The following is an 18070-nucleotide window of genomic DNA, read 5'->3' as shown; positions in this document are numbered from 1 at the left end:
TTATTCTAAAGTGTTATACCAATAAAAAATATGGCCTTAATTTAAGTACTTTTATTATTATTTTTAATTATTTAATACTCTCTGGATACCTGCATAACTATTATTCTAGTAATGTTATTTATTTTATTATGTTGCTTTTTTTGGCACCACAGGAATTATTTACATTTAAAAAATATAATTCAAATAGAAACAATTAATTTAAATTGTAATAATATTTCACAACTGTGTTTACTGTATGTTTGTCCAAATAAATGATGCCTTATTGAGCATAAGAAACATCTTCTAAAAATCCCAAACTTTTGAATGGTACACTGTAAAAAAAAAAATAAATAAAAAATAAATAAATAAATAGAAAGTTTCTGCCTTAAATTTTTAAGTACAATCTGCTTAATCGATTAAGTTATTTCAACTCAAAATCACATTAAACTAACTTTAAAAAATGAGTTGAATCTTGTATAACTTATAAAAAAAGTTGAAAATTGCTTAACTTGTTTTGTTTTTATTATTTTGAGTTAAAGCAATGTAAAAACATATGTTGTCATAGCTTACTGGTCGAATTGTTTTTTTTACAGTGTAGTGTATATTACAAATATATTTATCTGGTATTATTATTTCAGAAATGTTACTATTATGATAACCCCATCAAATTGTGAGTAATTTTGAAAGACTATTAATCAAACTAATTTATCTAGAGAAAGAATGTCCAATAAATTCCCAGACCTCTTCTTTAAATTAATTTCCCATAAATCTCACACCCCGCACAGAAATCTTTAAGGGAAATTAAATTATCTTAGACCAGTGCGTCACATATAAAGCAAAACTTCCTGTTCCGCCGACAAATTCAAATTTATGGGATTCATACCTATGGGTGTGTTCATGCATTCACTGACAGGCATTCCCAGAATGCACTTAAGAGGTGAGTTGGATCAAGTTACATTGTCATAATCACCAGAAAAACACCTGACAAGGACTGTAGCTCTTTACTCTGTCCTTTACTCTGTCTGGCTGTGACACTGCTATAGCCACGGCGGTTTGGGAAGAGATATGTGAACCCTTCCTGGTAAAGTCCACTGACACTGGATCTAAGCAGACAGCAGGTGAGTGAACTGTGAGAGTGTTTATGTGCTACTACAGCATTATGTTTAAAGAGTTACATCAAGTTTGCTTATTAGAAGTATGCTTTTATGTATGTTGCTGGCAGCTGTGACTTACAAGAAAGTAGCCTACATGTATGATACAATTACCAGGTTACTAATGAAGTAAGAAATTCAATTGAAAACATGTTATGAATATACACAAGGGACTTCAAATCTTTATCTAAAATGAGTTCTGAATTTTATCAAACACACAGTGTGGCTTTAAACGTCAATGTTACTTCATTTGAGACTTGTGCCATTGTTTGTTTGATTGCATTCGCAAAGCACTGCTGACAGACTCATTTACATACAGATGCACACTCTTTTGTCAGTCAAAGCTGTTTGCCGCGGAGCTGGATTTGTATCTGTGGTTTGTGGAGAGCGTGCTCTAACTTGAAAAACCACACCACTCCCTCTAATGCACAAGTTCACTGAATGTTCCAGGTCTGATTGAGCGAGTAAAGTGAAAGTACAACTCAAACAATCCTAAACACACAAGCCCGACAGTCTATTTTTTTTTTCCTCTAATGGCCTCAGGCTTTAGAGTTTTTAAAGAAAGAAAGCACAGCATTTTAAAAGGGCCTGTTTGCTAGCACATTAGCGTGGACGCATCAGCTGCCTTCACTCAAATACCAGAGACTAATAATGCTGACAAAAACGTGTTTGGACACAGTTGGAACTCATCTGAATAAATATCTTGAGATAGATACAGCAGTCTTGACTCGAAAGTCTTCATGGCTTGAGTGTCAGTCATTAGTAGGTTTCAATGGTGCATAAAAAAATGTACTTTCTTTGTAGATCCGGTTGTTTTGTTGAAATGAATGCAGGTCAGTCAAACTCTGTTGTTCAAATCGGTGCCGGAAAATCTTGCTCCAGGTGAGTAGTCATTTGAATATATTGTTTTTAGATACACAAAAACACAGATCATATTTCTTTCAGTCAAAGGAATTTGATGTAACACATAGGAGACTTTTATAAGCAGTTCATAAAGTCTGAGACCACATTGAAAATTCAAAAAGTTTTACATTTTAAATATACACTTTTGAATAAACGTTTCAATCAAATAGTTACGCTGCTTTCTTGCAATGCAATATATATACTGCTTTACATCTTTTCATTATTATTGGTTGCACTTTATTTCGATGGTCCACTTTAGACATTCTACTAACTCTCATTTGAGTATTAGTAGACTGTTAGGTTAGGGTTAAGTGTTCGAATAAGTTGACATGTAGTTGCAAAGTTATTTATAGTCAGTAGAATGTCTGTTGGGGAGCATACAAATAAAGTGTAAGCAGATATTAAAGGGTTAGTTCACACAAAAATGAAAATTACCCCATGATTCACTCACCCTCAAGCCAACCTAGGTGTATATGACATTCTTCTTTCAGATGAATACAATCAAACTTATATTAGAATATGTCCTGGCTCTTCCAAGCTGTATGGCAGTGAATGGCAGCCCCAAATTTGAAGCCTTCATCCATCCATTATAAAAGTAATCCACATGGCTCCAGAGGGTTAATAAAGGCCTTCTGAAGCGATTCAATGGGTTTTTGTAAGAAAAATATCCATATTTAACACGTTATAAAGTAAAATATCTAGTGTCTGGTGGACCACCTTCCGTTCAACTTACGAAAAAAGCGTAACTGGCGTGACAATGACGTCGGTCGTAGCATAAGTGTTTTGAACTGCGAGAGGCGTTACACTTACTTTGTGAATACGGAAGACTAGATATTTTACTTTAGAACATATTAAATATGGATTTGTTTTTACAAAAAATCCATTGCTTTGCTTCAGAAGGCCTTTCATTAACCCCCTGGAGTAGTGTGGAGTACTTTTATAATGGATGGATGCACTTTTTTGGTCTTCAAATTTTAATTATAATAATTTGTTACATTTATATAGCGCTTTTCTAGGCACTCAAAGCACTTTACATATAGAAGGGGGAATCTCATCAACCACCACCAAAAATTTTGGGCTGCCATTCGCTGCCATTATAATGCTTGGATTAGCCAGGACATTTTTTTATATTACTCCAACTGTATTTGTCTGAAAGAAGAATGTCATATACACCAAGGATGGCTTGAGGGTGAGTAAATTATGGGATTATATTCAATTTTGGGTGAACTATCCCTTTAAGCAGACAGTCTATATGGCAAGCCTTTTTGGCTTTTATTTATTCTCAAGACGTGAATTCTTGATATCAACAGTTAAAAAAATTTTTTACAGTTAAAATGCTAATTCTTGATATAAGTAGTTGTATTTTCACTAGTTAAATAGTCTACCATAGGCTGCCATTCAAATTCAATTGTTGATATCAAGAATAGATTTATTACTAGTTGAAATTCCAATTTCACATATCAGAAATACAATTCTTAATAGTAAAAATCATATTTTTATATCAATGATTGTGGTGACTAGTGCAAAAGTCTGTTCTTGATATCCACGATTGAATTGCAACTAGTAAAAAAATTCATTTTTGATATCATGATAGTGATTGTTACCAGTAAGAAAGCCATTTTAGATATATAAAATTACTCTCCTAATTATTGATATCAGAAATACATTTTCAGATATCAGAAATGCCAAATGTAACATTTTCAAAAAATATTCACATGGATCAAGAATCAACCCTTAAATGCATGACTGTTTCGCCAATCATTCTTACATATTCCGGTCTTTAGCGACCTGGATCTATATCTAACACGGATGGATCTCTACCTGTCGCGATAATATAAAACTCTCCTGAAATTACTGTAACAATTACAGAAGTATAAAATAAAGCATATTTTGTTACCTTTTGGAGCTTGGAAGGGTTCAGTTTGAGCATATGTTTTATACCATCATCACTGTCCTCGTCAGAGCTCATTTCCCAGTACATTCAGCATTTCCCTCATATTCGCGATCTCAAACATATTCCGAAAACTATCTTTTTCAACATCTTCAAAATCAATATTTTGATCGCTGACAGCTTCTTCACCAGATCCACCATCAAGTGACAGTGACACTATATTAATTTGTTTGCTTTCAGTTCTTGCTCTGCACTAAATCGCTGAGCCATTTCAAGTTTTGCAGATCATTATTATTGTTTTATTTTCTGTCTGCAGTAAGTGAAACATCACTTCATCATTGTGTACAGACATTGCCACCTTGTGGAATAAAGGTGAATTGCACTTTTTACGTCATAAAAGATTTGATCATTGTTGTGCAGAAAAAAAATATATGTTTACTCTTACACCCCTCGGGCCGTTAGTGACCCTATACAATTTTTACATAAAACAAATGGAAAAACAGGCATTCTTTTATAATTAGATTTTTTTTATTTTCTTGTTATATTATATTATATTATAATTAATTGATTGAGGAATACTAAAGTTGATGTCTAACTTTAAAAAAATTATGAGGAGGAGGGTATTGAATGACGTCCCGGGTCGCTAAAGACCCAAAGTATGCATTTAAGGGTTATTGATATCAGGAATTTATCAATGCCATTATTGATATATAAAAAAATATATGATTTGCAAGACAATAATTGTATTTCTGATATGTGAAATTGGAATTTCAACTGATAAGAAATCAACTATCAACAATTGAATTTGAATTGCAGCCTATGTGACTTTGTTACAAGAAATCTAATTCCTGATATCAAAAAATGGCATTTTAACTAGGGAAAATTGATTTGTTGATATCAAGAATTAATATCCTGGGAATGAATAAGAGTCAAAATGTCTTGCCATACAGTCTCCTAATACTCTAATGACTGCTAGTTGATATGTTTCAAAGATACTTATAGTTAGCGGAATGTCTAAAGTGGACCTTTAGAAATAAAGTGTTACTCTCTCTTTCTTCCTGTTTTTTTCTGAATTTAAAGGGCTCAATTTTCCACTTTATTGAACACCTACAACTGCTTTCTTAAAGACACAACACACCTTCAGCTTACAGTCTATGAGGTAAAACACCATTCTTATTATCTTAATGGACGATAATGCATTAATTACATTAATAATGCTCAATTAATACTGTTAATAATTAGTATTAATGTTAATACATTAATACATTCCATGTGGTTTTGCACCCCTGTGTGTGGACTTTGTGCCCTGGATAACTTGGGGCTATAATTATAGTTTGCCAAAAAAAAAAAAAGCATTATGCTGCCCTCTGCTGGCACAGAACAGTATAGCAGATCAGTAAGAACAGTGTCATGTCTGCTTTTATAGAATGAAGGGAAGGTGACATTTGAAGGCATCCTTGTCATTTCCTGGGGTGTGAAGAAACCCATTCGGTTACAAATACAAGATGAGAAACAAATATTTACAAATGAGTCGTCAGTCAACTCACCAGACCCCATGAGTCCACTTGGAAACAAAAGGTTAGTATTCTTTTTTTCTTTCTTACCGTCCATTGTAACCAGTGTTGTGTAGCGTGTAACATGTTATTTTCAGTTAAAGGGAAAAGGCTGTAAAAAAAAAAGTATATATATTATTTATATGTTAAGATGTTCTGGTCTATTTATAAGGAATGTTCCAGGTCCAATGAAGCTTAAACTCATATATATTGACTTATATTTACTTATAACTTGTTATTGACAACGGCAGTGGCATGAATGTTTTTTTTAATTTTTGTTAAAATATTCCATTTAGGGGTATGACACGTTGGGGAGAATTTGATGATCTTCGTATTGATGAACTGGATGAAGCTGGATCCACAACACCTGAAAATACTACTGAAGGTTCCATTTATTTTATTTGTGCTACAATTGGCACAGTCAGTATAGAGTGCATTAGCACCCAGCCTCTTTTTCAGAGGTGCTGGTTCCGGATGTATTTTTTCCATTAATCTTTCTCTATTGGGATTTTAAATTCTTCGTTAAAGAGTTGTAAGCCATGAACCAAGACAAATGGCTACACGGTGAATCACAACACTGCAAACTATGATTTGAAGCAAAAACAAAGTATTTGAAAATCGAACAAAAATAAAAATTTAAGTTAAACAATATATTTTAATTGTATTGCAAAATATACTTATATACAACATTTAAGTATTTTGATATAGCGTAGAGAGGACGATTAGATTACATCACTTGCAGGGAGTGGGTGGAGCTAACAATACCTTTTGCTGCATGTTTCTGTCTGATTGGTGGAATTTTCTGCAGCATCATGGGTAATGTAGTTTTTCACCAAACATGACTATTTAAAAAAAATAAGCTGAAATAGTGCGGGCTGAAGCAAGTACCACTGATTAAAAACCTTGTAGCTCACAGTAGGTCTGTCTTTAAAAGTTTATAAGTTAAAGGAGCTGTATGTAGGACTGTGGCCAAAACTGGTACTGCAATCACTTTCAAATGACTGTAGAGCGGTGTATCCCCTCTCCCCCTCCCCCTGACTCGAGGTTGCCAGCTAGGCTGCAGGATCCAGCAGGAAGGTAGGCTGCTACAAGGAGCTTTCAATGGCAAGTGACGAGTCGAACACAGTAAGTTTTTTTTCTTTCTGTTAATTATGTTTATGCTTCAAGAGCGATGTTTTGTGAAGTAATTATGAATCGCAAAAATTTACTAATGGCGATTAGACAAATATAATCGTAAATATGAAAGCTCGTATGTGACAGTACATTCCCACATGAAAAAATACTATAGTAAAATTACAGCAAAGCTACATAACATTAGCAATGGTCATACAGGTCAACTTGCAGCATGTTTTGTCCACTATATATGCGAAGAACGAATGAGGAATCATTTTTACTGAGGTAACGTTAGGCTACTGTCTCAAATACGTTTACACAGTGCTAATAGGCGTGCTAATGTTGTTTTCCTCAGCGTCCCAGCATAATGACAGAGAAACAGGCTCTGATAATGCATTACTAATGTTAGCAATGACGACTCACCGTTTTTATTTACCAAACAATTCCTTAACGTTACCTTTTCAATTCAATGACCCACCTCCTCCATCTGCGCTAACCTAACCTTTGCACGAACATGCATATCTTTGTTCGACTGTCATGAATATTTGAAATGTCCATTTACATTAAGTACAAGTTAGCCAAACATAGATGAACCTTACCTGTCCAGGAGAAAATTAGCAACGTTGGCATCAGTCTTCAAATTATTCTCCCTTTTCAGCCGTCTCTATCTTTCAAAGGCATCTCAAATCCTTGTTTTATTTCGGACACTGTCACAACGTTTTTCTGATTCATAACGAGGTCGTTTAGGTTTCGTAAAGTTAGACATTGTTTATCCAAAAAGTTTGTAGCTGCAGCTGTGGTAACTAGAGCAGAGCTGGCAACCCGAATGCAGAAACACTACTGACTTCGTGATTGGTAGACAGGTGGAGGGTGGCGCTTCAGGCCAAAACACAACATGTCAACATCAACATCAGTTGAGGGCTGCAACTTCACTTTTAAAATGACAATATCTTGGCCGGACAACCGTTGTCAGTGATATAAATATTTGAAATTAACATGATTTCTTAATGTCTAGTGACATATCAGGGCCATTTTATGATTAATTGAAATACATTTCTTACATACAGTTCCTTTAACATTCTCAATGGAGAAAATTAATGAAGTTTTTACAGTACTTCCGGAATTCGATTGTTGCACTCTATTTGATGACAATGGAAATAGCACTATGCCAACATATGTTTTTAAAAGCGTGTTTTCTTACAACTGATAGAAACTTAAATCTAAAAAAATACATATAAAAACAGTATAATTACTTAATATCTCACAGTTGGATTTATGCATTAAAAATGACATTACAACTTTAATTAACACAATACCACCTCTCTCTTTAGACTACATTGTATACGAGAGCAAGACTTTAAGGCCTTCCCGGAGGGTGCCTATCTGTGAAGAGAGTTCATATCTGATCCGTACCATGAGTGATGCCTCGCTGGTGAAAATGAGAGTAAAAAGTAAGAAGATGGTAGAAAGCCAGAGGAACAGAAATAATCGCTTCTCCATCAACGGACACTTCTACAACTACAAGGTCTGTAGCTCATCTAGCATGACATTATATCTAACATTGAAGCCAGATGTAAATTATCAATAATATTGTTAGTATTATTGCTGTGACAGGTAAAGCGACATATAAGTAAACCCAGAGTTTTTTATTTAGCTTATAACTTTTGAAAAACATAATTAATATACATATATAAATCCATAAAAATTATTGAAGCATCTATCGATGTAATACACCATAATCATCAAGTTTTATGTAAATTAACCATCAGCAAACAAAAATATGCAACTAGTGTAGCAACAGAAATAGCAGCCAATGGCCAAGTCCTAATTCAAAGGCTGCATCTTTCGAAGGCCGCAAAGGTCAGACTGAGGATTGTTAAATGGAATGGTCTAGCCTACAGAGGATTGTTACTGTCACCTAGCAACTGTAACAGCTGCCGTTGATGAGTGACATTTGTACTAAACTTTCATACAAAAAAAACTGTCTGAAAATAGAAACAGGGTTCACAAAATATGTAAAATATCTCTAAATATGTTCACCATGGTCCATTTCTGTATGTAATAAAGAGTATAAACTATATATAATCACATCTTAGTAAGATATAAGTCAACATTTGAACCACTTTAAAGTTTATTAGATATTTGAGGAAGTAAAAAAACAATACTTACGTTTAAAAGTGTAATTTGGCAATTTCAAGGCCGCATTTGAAGGAGCCTTAGAATAGGGACAGCCTTCTTCGCGCCACGGATGTTGAATTAACATTGAATTTTGCAAATCGAATCATAGTTGATAATGCAACGTTGTTTTACCGGCTTACCTTTTAACACTGAATAACGGTTGCTTGTTGAAAGGTAAGGTTCTGAGAAATAAAGAATTTAACTCAGGTTACTTGACTATAACCCTGTTCCCTGAAAAAGCGGGAAAGAGTTGTTGCGCTGAGGTTGGTGCTATGGGAAACATCTTTGTTTGACTGGTTGTGAAGCATGTGTGGCAAACACGCCAAGAATTTGGCTTAAATAACCTCTGACAGTGACGTCATTGGAATGCGCAACTTCAGAGGATTTAAATCGATGTGACACAGGTGCGCTTTTAGGTCACTTTGTCTTAAGAGACGTCCTGAACAGTGCGGAAATGCAGCGCAGCATCTCATTACCACTTTTTTAGGGAACAGGGTTACAATCAAGTGACCCGAGACGTTCCCTATCAAAGCTACACTCAATGCTGTGCTGACATCGCTATGGCAACGAGAATACAAACGCCACCACACTGGAAGTGTCTGGACCCCTCAAGGTTGTGTAGTGTGTGCGCACAAACACGAGAAAGACCTCACACATGAGCTTGGGATGTGGACTCAAGGACATGTGAGCCCAGAGTAAAATGAACATCCAAACTATAAAATCTGATAAATGTGTGCGGAGAGGACCAGCCTGCCGCATCACATACATGCTCAAGGGGGTGCCTCTTGCTAAAGCCCTGGAGGATGCCCCCCAGTAGAATGAGCCCTAATGCCTAGAGGCTAAGCTTGACCACGCACAACAATATCATCCCTCACCCATGGCGAAACTGACAGATCCTGCAAATCCCCAATTCTCTTCAGTGATGAGATAGCCATAGGAAAAAACATCTTTAGACTCAGACATGTGGCCTCAGTGGCCTAGCTCCACGAATGAAGTGAGTTATCAGAGGTTGTGTCCCCACTGAAACCCCGTCAATCAGAGCATCACAAGCTGAATAGGCACAAATACAGGAGAGTAGCAGGACAATGTAAATTTTTCCTGCAGAAACTCCAGCACTGAAACAATCTGGCAGTGAACTGGGTCTGCATGACATATAGTACATCACCTTTCAAAAATGTGCCACTTAAGGTCATAAATTCTTCTAGTGGAGGGAGCCCTGGAACTAAAAATAGTCTCTATTACATACGTTCGAAGCCCAGCATCTCTTAGCTGGTGCCCCTCTGGGGCCAAAAATGCAGTTTTCAAAGCTCAGGCCAAGGATGGAATATTGTCCCCTGGGCCTGACACAGAAGGTCTCTCCTGATCGAAATCGCCCATGGCGAGCCATCGAGTAGAGATATTAGATGTGAGAATCAAACACCGGTTGGCCAACGAGACGCTATCAGTAAGGCCGCATGTCCACCAAAGTGTTTTTAGCCGTCTGAAAATGCTAGGCACTCAGCTGAAAACGTCTCGCTGTGGGCACTTGACAGCGTTTTGGCAGCGCAGCGTTTTTTCGGTTGAGACTCTTTGCTTGTTATGATACGGAATTTCCACGGAAGTGTTACTCAAATTATTTTGTTCTGTTATTATACTGCTTGTTTTCATCGGTTGACGTTGTACAAGCAGAATGTGGCGATTGGTCTGTGTTGTATTTGTCCGCCCCTCCTCCACTCTGATTGGACGGCTGGGTGAAAAGTGACAGTGATGAGTGCAGCACTTTACTCAAAGTTGAAAATTCTTCAACTCTCGGCGACCAGTAAAAAACGCTGCACGCTCAGCGTTTGAGCGTGAAATACTCGCTTAGCACCTTGTTACGCTCACAGCGTTCTAAAAATTATTTGGTGGACACGCAACCTAAGAGGAAAGACCCTTGTTGACAAACCTTGGCCCGGAAGACCCAGGGGGGCTGGAGGAGTCAGTGAGTAGTAGTGGGCACATTGCGCTATTGAATCGTCCACCTAATCGTCCAATCGTCTGCTTTGTAAAATCTTTCCCAGATCCAACTGACTATGACGGGGTGGAGATTTCAATCCCTGTGTGTCCCCTCCCGTCTGGACAGTAAATCTGCTCTTACATTCATGCATCCAGGAATCGCCCTGTGGGACAGGAACTTGTCCTGAGCCCAAAGCAGAACCTGCTGCACTTGTTTGTTCAAACGGCGCATACACAGTCCCCCATTATGATTTATATAAGCAACTACCACAGTGTTGTCCACCCGCACTAGGACATGGTAGCCCCTTGACTGCTGGAGGAAGTACTTCAGGGCCAAAAATGCAGCCATCAATTCGAGACAATTCATTCCCTTGGGCTGGATGGCCATCTAAGTCCACTCTCCAGCTCATTAGGGAAGCATCTGTCCTTAGCATTTTGCAATGACAACATGCACCTAGAGTGGGGTCTGAGCCACATAGAAATAGTACGTAGTCCGCGGCGCGTAACCCTTATAATCCCCTGGCTCTGAGCCACAGCTGGAATGGTCTCATATGCAGAAGGCCCAAAGGTATGAGTGTGGACATGGCTGACAGACGGCTTGCTCATGGAGATCTTGAAAGAACGAGAGGGACCGTCTCTCTGGTGCAGAAATCTGTCATCTAACTTCGATCATCAGTGGGTCTCTTGTTCCTGTGGCCAGTCTAACTGAAGACTTCCACAGTGTGAGTCACTACCTCGAGCAGCTCATCGAAATTATATGTTGTCAAGAGAGGAATGCTCAGAGGCAGCAAAGAACATTTTCCCAAGAGAACTGATGTCCTCAGACTGGTCTGAGGAAGCGACGGAGCTCCAGAAACAGGCTCAAGGACCTCACGATCTGGTGAGAGGACAAGAGAAAGGGGAGGACCCGTCTCCTGCCCTTCAGCCAGATTGATACACAAGCCCTGTGGTCTCTTCATCTATGGCTTGCTCTTCCCGAAAGAAAGCGAGTCTGGAACGAAGCACTTTAATGGGAAATAAGACGCAGTGCTCACACTCTGCGTCCTCGAGGGCTGATACAGCATGATGTTCCCCCAAACAAATGATGCAGAACTCATGTGGATCATCCTATGGGATGGGCCGTAGCAGCATGCATCTCTCAGTGGATTCTCTCGACATGATAACTCTAAAAGCTTTGCCTGACAAAGCTAACTCCTAACACAAGGATAGTTTGAAGAGAGAGGTAGCACACAAGCGGTTCTCTAAAGACAAAGAAACCTGAAAGCACACCTGTTTCAAGTCTATTTATAGCCTTGACATGCGTATTCAAATGATATCACCGTCAGAGGTTATTTAAGCCTCTTGTTTCTGGTTGGTTGTTTCCCGCAGCGTTAAACAAAGCGCTAGCTTTTGATAGGTAGGCTAACTCATTTTATTATAGTTAAAAAAGTTTAATATAACAGAATCAACACAAAAAAAGTTTACATTTTGAGGATCTTGTAAAGCAGACTAAGCTATTTAAATTTAAAGTTCACCCATTATTGAAAAGTCATCATTAATTCCCCCTCATGTTCAAACCTGTACAACTTTCTTTCTTCTATATGGAATACAAAACAAAACCGTTTTATAGCATTCTGGTTCATTTTGTTTATGCAGACATCTATTTTCACACCAGCATATGGAGCAACCACAAATGTACACATTACCAGCAAGATGACAACACAAGAGGTCATTACGCAGCTGCTTCAGAAATTTAAAGTAGGTATTATTTTAACTACACTCAAAAAAATGATTCAGGCCCTTCATAGATGTGACACATTTAAATTCTGTTCACTTTACTTAAACATATCTAATTTTGTCACAACTTAATTTAATTGTGTTCAATCAACCTACTATATTTAAAACTGAAGTTTACTTAATTCAGTAGTGTTACAACTACGTGAAATATTTGTGTTGACACAACTAACTGGACAGTTCCCAGAGTGTTTTGTAAGGGACTCCATTAGGAGAGTAAATTTAGGGATTAAAGTGTTATTTTATGTTTTTCTGTAAAGGGAATGATGTTGTTAGTTTAAACGTTAGTGTTTAATGTTCAATTATGTTGTAACAGTTGTTATACAGTTACAGTTGTGATTGGACATTTAGAGAGGTTTCTGTAATGTAAATTTAATACAGAAGCCCCTTAATGATTATCTAATTTCCAATTTATATTAAATTGATTATATCTAAGTCTAATTTCATTTTGTTGTAGTTGACTGATGATTTCCACCTTTAATTTCGATTCAAAATTCAACAAACTTACTGATAACCTTTTTGTAATGCAGGTAGAAAACAGTCCAAATGAATTTGCTCTCTACTGCATTCATCAAAGTGGAGGTAATGCAGAATTATTGATTCAGTTTGATCCAGATGATGGTTTTCACTCGCAATTAATTAAAAAAACCTATTACAAAGTTGTAAAGCCTTATTTAGATCTAATTGTGGGAGAAGTTTCTTTTCATATTTTTTTTCTTTCTTTCAAATTTTTGATCCATATTTGTTTGGTAGGAATTATTCCACCATTCAGTAACATTTAATCCAAGATTATGTGTCCTAGAGTTTAGACTTTGCTTACATTTACAGAATCACATTTCTGATCGTTATATCCATTGTTCACAGAGAAACAAAGGTTGAGCAGTTCAGACCTGCCATTGTGGGAACGTGTTCTACATGGACCATCAAACAGAATTATGAAAATGTTCCTCATGGATGCAGACGAACAGGAAGTTAGCCTTGATGTAAGACTAGCTCTCCAGACATTACATAAATTTATATTTCCATTTCAAATAAAGCTGAACTAACGTCCTGTTTCCAATGCTTTAACAGGTTGCTCAATACCTCAATTTAGAGATGCCAATTTTGAAAGTAATTTTGCAGAAGCTGGAAGAGCAAGAGCATCAAGAAGAACAAAGAATAATTGCAAGGTAGTACTTTAAGAAAAGCTAAATGTGTTTTTGCCAATGACTTTAGTGTTGCCTGATAGGCTAACGCGTTTTTATCATACAGATACAAAATGGAACGAAGTCTGTTATCGCAGTGCTTGAAAAAAAAGATGCCGGTCAAAACTGAGACAACTGTATAAATGAAGTCAGATGGCAATGGGAAACTGTTTTCCACATGAAGTCAACCACAGGGTACAAAGAGAAATGCAAAATAAGATGGAAAATGGAGTTTTCAGGACAGAAATCAGGATTGTGAGATGTTCAAAAGTGCATACAGACAATTTCGAACATGGCTTTCTGTTAAGTTTGTGGTTGTAGTGTAAATATAATGTAAAATAGTTTTCACATGAATGTAATTAAAATATTTATCATGAAAGACACCAAATGAAATGCTGGTATTTGATTTGCAGTTTATTTGTGAATTAACTATAGCTCTATTGCTAACTATAGGCTATACTGTGTTTTTCTCTCAATGTTGTACTCTTGAAAATGTTATAAAACAAGTTTGAAAATTACTTCAAGTTCCAACTGGCTTACTGTAGAATTCTGGAAAACATCTGCCAATGGCAGATTCTAAACATAACTTTAAAACACTTCTTGGCAAGATGTATCATTTAAAATCACATATCATTTTGTCATTACATAATTTTTTGGAAAAGTTTACATATAAATACTGATCTCACTTTACTAAAAATGTTCACCTTTTATATATATATTAAAAAAAAAAGCAAAGTATTTTAGGTACTTAACAAAATATAAAATTCCTTTCAAAGGGAGTTTTTTTCATCCACAAGTTTTTACAAAAGTTCTCCATTCTACATAAACTACATCAGAAAAAGCTCTTTCAAGAAAAATAATGTGTGGTCTGGTCAACTATCCAAAATGGCAAAACTGTGGCAACTTTGTGTTCGTGTCGAATTCAAGAAGATCTTTTGCAGGACATCTTCTGCACCTCGTGGTCTTCATTCATTGGGTTAAGGGTTACCTCAAACTTACATGCCAGTTGCTAAAAAACAACAAAAAAACAAAGTCAAAAATATGAAATGTACAGTAACGGTAGATTTGTTACACTGGAAGTATCAAATAGAAAGCATATAAAAATAAATTGCCTTTTTTGCCATGCCACAAGCTCCAATGTTCACATCTTCTGATTTGCGGCACTTTGTCTTTCCAATAGTGGCCTCTATTTTGTAGTTTATCATATTTGTTATCTGCACAGAAAGGTTTACGCACTGTTATTAATAGTGGATTATTACACATTTACACACGAACATTATAAAAATACTGTATTCAATTTGTACCTGAGTGTGAGCCGATGTGATATTGATAAGTTTGAAGTATTTCTTTGCTTTGGACTTTGTGTTGAAAATCTCTACAGCTTCTTTAGCAGCTTCTTGAACATCTTCCCTCTCTGGGTTGGCGTTGGTCCAGCCACCGAGGAGCTCCACATTTCCTGTGAGACATGGAGATGGAATATTAATGACAGCACTTGGTTTCGAAGAAATGTGACCCTGGACCACAAAACCAGTCGCATGGGTATATTTGTGGTAATAGCCAACAATACATTGTGTGGGTCAAAATTATCGATTTTTCTTTTGTGCCAAAAATCATTAGGATATAAAGTAAAGATCATGTTTCCTACCGTAAATATAGAAAACAATTATTATTAGTAGTAATATGCATGGCGTAGGACTTCATTTGGACAACGTTAAAGCATTTTTCTCAATATTTAGATTTTTTTGCACCCTCAGATTTCAGATTTTCAAATAGTTGTATCCAAACAATCCATACATCAATTGAAAGCTTATTCGTTTGCTTTATCAGATGATAAATCTCAATAAAAAAAATAAATAAAATAAAAATACCCTTATGACTGGTTTTGTGGTCCAGGTTCACAAATATGTTTGTGTTCATGAAAAACACACACGTCTACATCAACTGATATACATTTCACCAACAAAGATACTTTTATGAAGATACAAATGTTCCAGAGTATTCTGTGAAGTGCAATGCTCTATGTTGAGACTTTATATCACAATTCTTTTTTCTTTTTTCTCAAAATTAGTAAAAAAAAGTAGCTAGCCTATATTCTATCTGCTATCACAGTTCACAATCTACTATTGAAAATATTCACATTTAATACACACGAAAATAGAAAACACGTTCAACATTTGTCAGTTTTGTAAATAATCCAATAAGAACAAGCTTACTTGGTATAACTATTGCTTCCTCCAAAGGCTGGTCAGCACTGCTGCAGTGAAACACAGAGAGAAAAGACACAATGACAAGAAAGCAGACATCCATGACTTCGGCTGCGTGATCTCTGAGAGAATGAACCAGTGAATGTGGACAGAGACGCTTTTAGAAATCTGCCATGTAGTCACGGAATGCCTGACGCGTCCTGGTGCCGCACGCGCCCATCCCGCCCGTGAGGGTGGAGTTCATGTGACGCCCACTGATGTAATAAGCCTGTAAGTGTGAATCCACACAGACGGTGAGTCAAGGGAAAGCATTGTGTGTACATTTACGTGTGTGTGTGTGTCTGTGTGTGTGTGTGTGTGTGTGTGTGTGTGTGTGTGTGTGTGTGTGTGTGTGTGTGTGTGTGTGTGTCCTGACAGAAAATTAGGAAATAAAGGGTAATCTGCTTACACCTTAAGCCGCCGGTCTGTTGTCAGTAGCCTACGTAGACAGCTTTCCCCATGTAATTTTACTTCCTGTTACTTACAGGTGAACTTACTTGAGTTTAACTACACTTAAGAACAAACGTCATTGCTTATTTGTGCCTACTGCATTAACATTTCACTTCTTTTTATTCTTTTTTTATTATTTACTTATTTTTAATTTATTATTATTATTATTTCTCTGAGATGATAAGTCTTTTTAAATTCTGGGCATTTTAGAGATATGCTACTAAGAACGAGAAACAGTATGTATATTTTGCATTTGTACTATCAATTATATGTGATGATTTTCATATATATATATTTTTTAAATACAATAAAACTACAATAAAAAAGTAAACAATCCAATTGTCCTCTGTTGGGTGAATAGTGTAAATCCTTACAGCAAATAACACACACACACACACACACACATATATATATATATATATATATATATATTGTTGATTATGAGTGACATTGTTTAAAATATTATTTAATTTATTTATATTTGCTATTGGTTATGAGTGTTAATTTAATAAGTTGATGTAAAAGTTAAATTGTTAGGTTAAGATTTCTGTGTCAAAGTGCTAAAAACATTTAATTGAATTAATATAATGAATAGGTCTTTAATCAAAATTAAAGTACCATGCATACAACAATACAACTATCATAGAAACATTTTACATCAGTATTACACGTTGTAGATAAAAACTGAAACTAAACAACCTTTAACATTTTAAAAGTTACGTTTTGCATATAGTGTCTGACATGGTGCCCTCTAATATTTTTATAAGAAAAAAAGAAATTCTAAATTCCAAAAACATGTTTTTCTGCTCTCAGGAGGATAATCAGTCATTTGTCCTGAACAGTGACGTACAAATACCTCTCACCACGGACACATTTAAAAACAAAACAATCTAGAACATGCGCTACAAAAATCACACCCTCGCTGCAACAAAAGCCCAGACAAAACAACCAGGCCTTAGTCACATAAAGGCCATGCTAACAGAGCACAATAGATGAGATTTATAAAAATATCACCAGTGCTTTATAAAATACTAATCATTCCATTATATAGACAGTTCATACTTTTTGCCTTGTTTACAATAAACTATTGCACATGTCTGTGGCAATGTAATAGTTCAGTTATCTCATCTGGCCTTAGGTCATGTCTGTATGTGACTGAATTTCGGACCATTGATGACATCCTAGCTTTTGTAATTACAATGTGTGATGTGCTATGGTATTATATTGATTGCGTAATATACCCACATAATGTTTGTATGGCTTGGTTTATATATAATGGTATACACCCTTAAGAAACAAATGGTTACAAATAGGCCTTATCAGACCTAAGGATTTTATTTTGTCAGGGAGTAAATGGGAAACTCATCCTCTAAGATCAATTATGCCATCAGGTATATCAGATGAATACAATCTCTTTGAAGGACTACCTCAGTTAACCCTGTCATATTGGTCTACAGTCCCAGTGATAAGCTAAGCCTAATGCTGTTAAAAAGCTCTTCTGTTCAAGCTTCCTTAAGGACTTGACCCGACGATGAACTCTTAAAACCCCTCTGACATACGCAGACTGATTTGCATGTGTATTTAGGTGAATAACTGAAAGCTTTTAAAAAGTAACACTATCAAATGCTGCATATATCCAAGTGTATGTACAGCAGGTGACTATATTACAGTTTTTTTC

The 18070-nt window shown here is 36.1% G+C and overlaps 2 protein-coding genes across 2 annotated transcripts; one reads left to right on the top strand and one right to left on the bottom strand.

The window, feature by feature from the left end:
- Nucleotides 1–884: 884 nt before the first annotated feature.
- rassf6 (Ras association domain family member 6) lies at nucleotides 885–14289 on the top strand. The gene is made up of 11 exons (XM_079803965.1): nucleotides 885–1097; nucleotides 1935–2012; nucleotides 5005–5083; nucleotides 5351–5502; nucleotides 5774–5862; nucleotides 7922–8115; nucleotides 12378–12483; nucleotides 13050–13097; nucleotides 13380–13498; nucleotides 13587–13684; nucleotides 13767–14289. Exons 2-11 carry the CDS (start codon nucleotides 1954–1956, stop codon nucleotides 13840–13842), a joined length of 1020 nt encoding a protein of 339 aa, XP_079660091.1. The 5' UTR covers nucleotides 885–1097; nucleotides 1935–1953; the 3' UTR covers nucleotides 13843–14289.
- On the bottom strand, nucleotides 13249–16286 carry LOC307118356 (cystatin-C). The gene is made up of 4 exons (XM_079803966.1): nucleotides 15913–16286; nucleotides 15004–15155; nucleotides 14812–14913; nucleotides 13249–14708 (listed from the first exon to the last, which is right to left on the bottom strand). Exons 1-4 carry the CDS (start codon nucleotides 16004–16006, stop codon nucleotides 14622–14624), a joined length of 435 nt encoding a protein of 144 aa, XP_079660092.1. The 5' UTR covers nucleotides 16007–16286; the 3' UTR covers nucleotides 13249–14621.
- Nucleotides 16287–18070: the final 1784 nt, after the last annotated feature.

The sequence above is a fragment of the Gobio gobio genome (assembly GCF_949357685.1).
Source record: "Gobio gobio genome assembly, chromosome: 22".
Classification (NCBI taxonomy): Eukaryota; Metazoa; Chordata; class Actinopteri; order Cypriniformes; family Gobionidae; genus Gobio; species Gobio gobio.
The sequence above is the reverse complement of the archived record's forward strand: the minus strand, read 5'-3'. Positions and strand labels throughout refer to the sequence as shown.

Excerpts from the sequence above, each read along its gene's own strand:
- rassf6 (XM_079803965.1), top strand. The coding sequence starts at position 1,954 with ATGAATGCAGGTCAGTCAAACTCTGTTGTTCAAATCGGTGCCGGAAAA. Across the intron at positions 8,116-12,377 it reads GACACTTCTACAACTACAAG|ACATCTATTTTCACACCAGC; the intron begins GTCTGTAGCTCA and ends TTGTTTATGCAG. Across the intron at positions 13,685-13,766 it reads GAACAAAGAATAATTGCAAG|ATACAAAATGGAACGAAGTC; the intron begins GTAGTACTTTAA and ends TTTATCATACAG.
- LOC307118356 (XM_079803966.1), bottom strand. The coding sequence starts at position 16,006 with ATGGATGTCTGCTTTCTTGTCATTGTGTCTTTTCTCTCTGTGTTTCAC. Across the intron at positions 15,156-15,912 it reads GGAAGCAATAGTTATACCAA|GAAATGTGGAGCTCCTCGGT; the intron begins GTAAGCTTGTTC and ends CATGTCTCACAG. Across the intron at positions 14,709-14,811 it reads CTTGTGGCATGGCAAAAAAG|CAACTGGCATGTAAGTTTGA; the intron begins GCAATTTATTTT and ends GTTGTTTTTTAG.